This window comes from Etheostoma cragini, chromosome 21 (genome assembly GCF_013103735.1).
Source record: "Etheostoma cragini isolate CJK2018 chromosome 21, CSU_Ecrag_1.0, whole genome shotgun sequence".
Classification (NCBI taxonomy): domain Eukaryota; kingdom Metazoa; phylum Chordata; class Actinopteri; order Perciformes; family Percidae; genus Etheostoma; species Etheostoma cragini.
This window is the reverse complement of record NC_048427.1, coordinates 18,422,344-18,430,254: the sequence shown is the minus strand read 5'-3', so window position 1 is coordinate 18,430,254 and position 7,911 is coordinate 18,422,344. Positions and strand designations below refer to the sequence as shown.

General features: G+C 39.7%; 1 protein-coding gene across 9 annotated transcripts in view; it reads right to left on the bottom strand.

Annotated features, from left to right (window-relative positions):
- LOC117937379 (rho GTPase-activating protein 23-like) overlaps positions 1-7,911 on the bottom strand; it is a 66,604-nt gene that overhangs the window by 2,854 nt on the left and 55,839 nt on the right. For all 9 annotated transcript variants that reach the window (XM_034861306.1, XM_034861304.1, XM_034861303.1 and 6 more), the window contains 10 exons: positions 7,274-7,335; positions 6,115-6,221; positions 5,116-5,228; positions 3,357-3,509; positions 3,065-3,143; positions 1,550-1,623; positions 1,356-1,445; positions 1,129-1,254; positions 980-1,024; positions 721-814 (listed from right to left, as the gene is read on the bottom strand). In XM_034861306.1, coding sequence (XP_034717197.1) covers positions 721-814; positions 980-1,024; positions 1,129-1,254; positions 1,356-1,445; positions 1,550-1,623; positions 3,065-3,143; positions 3,357-3,509; positions 5,116-5,228; positions 6,115-6,221; positions 7,274-7,335 — 943 coding nt within the window. The remainder of the gene's footprint in view (positions 1-720; positions 815-979; positions 1,025-1,128; positions 1,255-1,355; positions 1,446-1,549; positions 1,624-3,064; positions 3,144-3,356; positions 3,510-5,115; positions 5,229-6,114; positions 6,222-7,273; positions 7,336-7,911) is intronic.

Below are 7,911 nucleotides of genomic sequence, written 5' to 3'. Positions count from 1 at the left end.
TAAATTAATCACACTTTTTTATCTGTTTGAAATGTACTTTAAAAGGAATAATTTTCAAGTTATGTAATGCTCTTATCAACATGGGAGTGGACAAATATGCATGCTTTCTGCAAATGTTTATCATTATACCAATGTCAAATAATGTCTGGAATATTCTCCAGAATAACCTCAAAGCTAATGTATGCTCATGAAATATGCTGAAAGCCTAATACGGCACAATTAACCCCATAAGAGTTGTCCAAGCATCTCTGTTACATATCCAGCAGGGGCTAGTGGCCAAAAAAAAAAAGGAATTTGTTATTATCGCATTAATTTTGACAACTTATATATAACATATAGTGTAGATATATAATATATAGTGTATACATGTACAGTATATACATCCAGTATATATGTATACCTTTATAATGTATACTATATCGATCTATTGATTGATTGAAAAAATCATCAGCATATTAATCAAAATAAAATCTATCAATAGTTTCAGTCTAATTGCTTAAAAATACATAAACACAATGCAGTACAAAAGTAGTACAAGTACAGTACAAAATTTTGGAGCTCCTTCATCCTAAAAATGAACAAACAGCTACTGTTCTGGCCATGGTTAATGTGATATATACAGTATATATAGAGTATACTATATACTGTATGTTGGATTCTCTCATATTAAGCATTTACCTCTAGGATAATGTCACATAATGGACTATGACACTTCCTCACCTGATGCCTCTCCTGGCATGCCCGGCCTGCCGATGTTGCACAGCAGATGGTCAATGTTTGGCACAGGCTGCATGTCCCGCTTATCCTCTGGGGCCTACACACACACGCGCGCACATCACACACAAGCACACACACATCCAGAAATACACAATCATACCCAAAATAAAAGTGCAAATGAAGACATCAGAGTGAAAACAAACTCCTGTATGTGTGACATTCTTGGCTCTTTGCACAAAGCTAATGCCGTGGTCTGACATACCTTCTCTTCTTTATCAAGCTCTCCATTCGTGAAGAACCAGTCGTGCTGTTAAAGTAACACAACACAGTATAACTGATCTAAAGACACAACACATAACAAGTACAGAACGGTGCTGTATTTATTGCGTTGAAGGAAGCTGCTGTTCTTACGTGCAGGAGAAGAGTCTCCACTATTTTGTAGCGGTCAGGCATGTGGGTGACCATGTCGGTCATATTGTCTTCTGACGTCCTCACCAGAGTAGGACCAAACACCAGAGCCAGGTTTCTCGGCTCCATCTTAAAATCATTTCAAAGTTGTGTTTATGTGCGGCTCCATAAATAACTTTTTTTTCCTCAAAAAAACAAACAAAAACCCAACTTCTAAATAAATTGGTTACCTTGTTCTTTTCAGCGTGATCTGCCACCTTCTTGAGGTGACCTACTAGGAACTTAAGGGTGTGATAATAGTGATCTGGGAGGTCATGGATCTAGATAAAGAAGGATGGATAAATGAGGATAAGTTTTGATTTTATAGTGAAATCTATGACAAACATATTCATTGCTCTATACTCTGCAGTCCTTCGACACATACCAGTTTCTTCATGGTCTTCAGTCTGTCCTCTGCGTCTTCTATCCGGTTGGCGTCAATGAAATCGTTGTATTTGTCTGTAGAAAGAGAAGGTGTATGACTAACATAATAAAAAGGCTATACAATAGGGCTGGGCAATACATCAATATTGCATTGATATTGATAACTGAGGCTAGATATTGTCTTAAATTTTGGATATCGTAAAATCCTGATATGACACGTGTGTCGACACAAGTGTTGTCTTTTCCTGGTTTTAAAGGCTGCATTGCAGTAGACTGATCTAAAAGACCAGACTGTTCTAGCTGTTCCATTATTTTCCTTTACCCACTTAGTCATTATTAAATATAAATTATGATTTTTGTACATCAAAAATCTCATTGTTTGCATATTTTGTGAAAGCCCCATTTCTCAACCCTGCAATATCGACATCGAGGCATTTGATCAAAAATATGGGGATATATGATCTTCTCCATATTGCCCAGCTATACTATAAAAATAATAATTTTGTATGCAAACTTGGATACTAATCCAGCAGCTGCCCTAGTTAAGGGAGTTTTCCCAACCGTAGTTTGTTTGCTTTGGTCCGAATCAGTTGGTGACTGAGTAAACTTAGAGCGATTTGCCCTCGGTCGGTATGGTGCGGTTTAGTTTGCACCATACCTTGCATTATAAAAGGTAAATTATATAAATTATAAATCATGCAAGAACGTCCACTATTCTTATTGGTCGGATGTTTCGAGGGGCGGGAGCAAGAAAGTTAATAAAGGAACAAGGTTTTGTGAGAGACGTTACTACGTCTGCTCTGATCACCGAGAGATGTTACTACATCTGCTCTGGTCACAGAGACTTCACTCTGCTAGCTAAGGTAGCTTAGCTCAGACTGCTAAGCTACCTGACTACAGGAGACATTAGCTCAGACTGCTAAGCTACCTGACTACAGGAGACATTAGCTCAGACGGCTAAGCTAGCTGACTACAGGAGACATTAGCTCAGACTGCTAAGCTACCTGACTACAGGAGACATTAGCTCAGACTGTTAAGCTACCTGACTACAGGAGACATTAGCTCAGACTGCTAAGCTAGCTGACTACAGGAGACATTAGCTCAGACTGCTAAGCTACCTGGCTTTAGACATCCAAAGTGGAAAACCATTTCTATGACATAACGCCGCCACCCCTAGCCATCTCACAAGCCCACTCCTGGATAGACGGCAGCCCTTCATTCTTCCTTCCTCTTAAAATAATCTGGACCCAGCTTCTTATGTGCTTATCCATCCCGCTTAGGATTGACCCATCTCCTAGAACAAATCATCTAGGGCTGAATGGAACTTGGGTCTCTGCAGTCTGACAGAATTGGCCATCCTCTGTCTTACATGTCCAACAATTTGGTGTGTCTTTCAGACCACTTCTAAACTACCTGGAGGGAGTCCAATACAAGTGAACTGAATGAGGTTCACCCTCACATAACCACGTTTATTGATTATTGCTCCACTAGACAATAAACAAATGAGTGGACGCACCATCAGTAAACAACGGCTCAGGCAGTTTTCGGAAGAACGATTTGAGAAGGCTGCTGATTACATTTAGGTCCTGCCATCTCTGTGGAGACAGAAAGGGGATGGGTTTAGTATTTCTAGTGCAGCATTAAAAAAAGCACACCTATTATAAAAAAACATTATCTTGGCACAAAACTACTCTTAGGCATGACTCCATTTAACAAGTTTATTGCAAATCGGGTTTAAAAAGACTAAGGCTGGTTTTAGTTTTGTCTACAGTATGTTTCTTCAGCATCTTTCTGTGTATCCTGCACACCTCCTCAGCGGTGTTGATGTCCATTCCCTTGTTGAGATGCTCCTGCAGGTTGGATACCATGGCGTTGTTCCCCGGCACGCGGTAGATGCCGGTGTAATCCAAACCCGTCTCCTCTACTACACCGCAGCACATCTCCACAATCAGAGGGACAAACTGAAGAGATGGAGGGACAGAGGGAGGCATGGAGAAAACAAATCAGAGGAAGTTGATGAAAAACAAGAGGTAGATTAAAGGAGGGTTAGGATGATAAGAACAAAGGGATGAAGCAACAACATGGGTGGTAATTGGAGGGAAGGAAAATGAGAAAGAGTGGCAAAGATGGAGTAGTAAATAACTTCAAGCAATGTTTGGAAAAAAAGAGACATGCAGCTTGTGCTCATACAGGAATGATTTCATTCAGGCAGCTGTTCATCTCAGTTGTCTAGTTACAAAAATATGGGTGATATGACAATATAAACTGTACTGAGAGATGTTAGAAGCTGGTGAGCTGCTAGAAATTCTTTCTTACTATTAATACCAAGTTAGTTATCCTTTTTATACCTAACATATTAAAGGTAGGGTTGGTAACTATCTCCAATATACACTTTTATATATACTGTTTAAAACGTTTTTTTTTTTTACACATCGACAGCTTTAATCGGTCCTACGGCATGAAAATTTCACTTTATGAGTTCCCCCAGCCTGACTATGGTCCCCTAGTGGCTAGAAATGGAGATAGGTGTAAATTTGACCCCCTCTAATTAGAGAGAGACAATATGGATTTCAAACGAGAAAAGTGGCAGTCAAGGCCACACCCCCAGCCACCAACTTGCGCCTCCTACTCCTCAAAAGCTACAGACTCAGAAATGGTATATACTAAGGAAAGCTCATTGTGGGACTGGCTCTAGTGGCTGGGATTCTGCACCAAGGCTGAATTTTGGGAAAGAGACCTCAGATACAGTATTAGGGGACCACTAAGGCCAATATAAAAGAGACTTCAGATACAGTATTAGGGGACCACTAAGGCCTATATAAAAGAGACTTCAGATGCAGTATTAGGGGACCACTAAGGCCAATATAAAAGAGGCTTCATATACAGTATTAGACAAAACTCAGGTACATTATATTTTGGTGGGGCATATTGGTACACGCAGGATAACTCAGCTTTCTCAGTCAATAGCACGCACTGGGCATTTATTGCTATATTTAACTAACTGGAAATCACATGAAAGGTGGAAAATTGTCCCTTTAAGGTGATGTTACGGTCCATTCAGACCAAAAGAAGCAATCTGGTGTTTTTTACGTAGGGTTGTGCAGTGGGGTGGGTGTCAAGGAAACGGCCCATTTGTGTGATGTCCTGTTGTGTTCTTAAACTTACCAAGACGAGCGAGAAATAGCAAGTGCTTAGTTGTTGCAGGAAACATTCAGCTATTAAATAAACTCCCGTGCAGTTCAGGTTTTTTATTTTATTTTTTATTTTTTTAACCTAAGTGTTTGGCAACATGATTGGCCACTGCAGCATGAGGAGGCTTGTTGCATTTTTTTAGCGTCTCCCCCCTGCAGCACCCCCTGCCTAAACACTCTACCCCCATTCGAAATGAATAGAAAGACCTGCGTTTCTGTCAGACCATCAGACGGCCAACGCAGGCTGTCTGAAAGTGACGGAAGTATCAACTTTGTAGTCAGTGTTATCATTTTGTCTACATATTATGTACATTATGTTTAAGCCATGAAACAAGTTGTTGGTGTAGTTTTTACATCATAAACACTAAAGGCTCACTTTATGGTTGACAGCAGGCTGACAGTCCTCCAGGCGCACCCCGAAAGCCTTCGGACTGCCTATCTTCTTGGCCTTCTTCATGATGTTGATGCCCCACAGGGCCTTGTTGTCATCTGCACGCACGCACACACAACGCATGTTAGTGGCTGTAAAAGCTTTTGGTCAACTGCTGACTGATTTTCCACTTGGGTGCAAGCATTGCAATCAGACTAGTTCCTTCCTATTATTCAATGACAAGGCGTCTGCTGGTTTTATTTGATGTTAGCAACTTCTTACGGTAACATTTATCCCCACATGTAAGAAATACCAGAAAATTGGCCAATGTCAGACTTTCTCAAAAAAAAATTAAACAATGCCTATAGCCACACCAATAGCTCTATAGGGCACTTAAATCAAACAATCTTGGATTTGCTGAACTATATAAATAAAGTTAGTGTGCCTTGTGTACAAAGCACAGTAGATATTCTAATCACAAGGTGGTACTACAGTAATAATAACAATAATAATAATAAACACATTTATATCCATCCTCTATTGACTATATTTCATAGATAGATTTACTGATTGAACTGTTCAAGATGCCATGTATACAAAATTATCTAACAAATGTGATTTTATAGTGACATTGAAAGTAAACTCCAGGTGTCCTCAAACTATGCACAGACTAAAACAAACAAAGTTTGTGTGCCAACAAGAACATCCCAGTTTTCATATATACTATAGGTGCAAATTCACTTATCAGAAACCCTATCCTTTATTTAGACACATTTTTATTGGCTATCATTTTTAAAGAGTCATGCAAATGGATGATTCACTGTTCATCAGGCAGAAGCTATGGTTTAGATGTGCCTGAGAATTTACCCATTTCACTTTGCACTTATCAATGGTAATAATAAGCATTATGACAGTCTGGACCAAAATGATGAGCAGACGTTGCCAGCCGTGCCGCTAGCGTGGCTAACGATCTGAGCAAGCTGTTATCCTGCTGTTTGTACCCACCGGTTCGGGAGGCTCGGTTTACTGAGGTGTTGTCAGTCTTAGCCAGGAGGAAGGGAGGCATCATACGATGGGCTCTGGGAGAGGAGTCTGGCTTACTACCTGTCAGACTGAACCAAGTGACAGAGATAAAGACAGTTAAAAAATAAATTGGGACTAGAAGTTATTTTTGGCAGATGAAGCTTAGAAAAGATTGGGACTTTCAGATCTTAATACCTCTGTATTAAAAGTGCTCTAAGCAATGTCACACATTTTTTAGGCTGCAACATTTGTTGTCACATACAGCAAACATCTCATGATCTGCTAGCTGCCTTTCCTCTGAACACACTGTAAAAACATCTCCTCACTATCTGCTAGCTGCCTGTCCCCTTAACACACTGTAAAAAACATCTCACTATATACACTAGACACACTGAATGTCAACAAGAAGTGCCGTCCCCCAACATTGCTTAGAGCACCTTTAACCTTATGATGACCTCAGTTTTGTGTATAAAAAGGAAAAAGATGGATGCTCTTTTATTTTTGGTTTCAAAGTGTGTCTGACAGGCTGCAGCTAGAGCTGTAACAATCCAACATGTTGTAAATAATTGCAATTAACATTGTAATTATCTCTTTTAGTCAAATTTATAAATATTTATCTTATCTGTTTATTTAAGTTTTGAATGGATCCCAGGATACATCCTTTGGTCATATTGCTGCTACGTGACCCAGATAATGTAGTCCGGTACAGGTACAAAGCCAGGGAAGTAATCCATGCCTCTTTATTATCATAAAACATGTTTTCTAACGGTATCCCCCTTGTCATTTTTGTTGCTATAAACACGTGTAAGGTGTCAACAACTTACAATTGAAATAATTATAAAAACTTATAGTCTGACCTATAATCACTTACATAATTATATTTTGGCATATCTAAACAATATATGCCAAAAATCAACAATTACCTGTCATATGCCTTGAGACCTAAGAAAATGTTAGCAATTCATTGTGGTTAAACAAAGAAACCATGATAACGTAAAAATAAATTGACAATCAGACAATTATGTAATTATTGTTATAAGCCTACTTACAGCAAAGAGTTATAGTGACTCCTAATTACCCAAAAGATAAGGAACAGTTGTGATTGTGAGGCCTTTTGCTAATTCTAATCCGTCATGCTGACCTGTGTTTTCTGTAGTCATTCAGCTTCTTGTTGATGAGAGCTTGTCCTGAGAAACCGATCTCCTAGAGCAAATGGAGGTTACAAATTAGTTCAGTTTGTATGCCAACAATTAGGGTGGTCCAATGGCTAGCAAAAGGCCAAGTTGAGCAGTATAACAACCCACATGTCCGTTGGGTTTTCATTTTTCTTTTACCCGATCTTCATACTAGCTCAGAGGCCGATTATTGTGGATCATTTTTTAAAGCAGTGATTCCCAAAGTGGGGGTCGGGACCCACAAGGGGGTCGCAAGCCAGAGAGGGGGGGTCGCAAGTTGATTGCCAGAAATAAAATGTAAACAATTAGAAATAGCGTATGTTAGCCATGATTTTAACACAAGATGAAACTGTTGTGTTATTTTGTGTGTTATTTTGCATTGTCAATATGCTTGTGTTTGGATAAGCCTATAGTGCGTGCGCGGTTGCGCGCAATGTTTATGTATGTTTATAATGGGGGGGGTCGCGAGTCACTTGCACCGTTACTTTGGGGGTCGTGGGCTGAAAGTTTTGGGAACCCCTGTTTTAAAGGACGGTCTTTATTCAGAAAACAAAGGCTGGAGTGCCGTGTTTTTAGTTATGAAAGGGGATAGGGAGGGGGGATG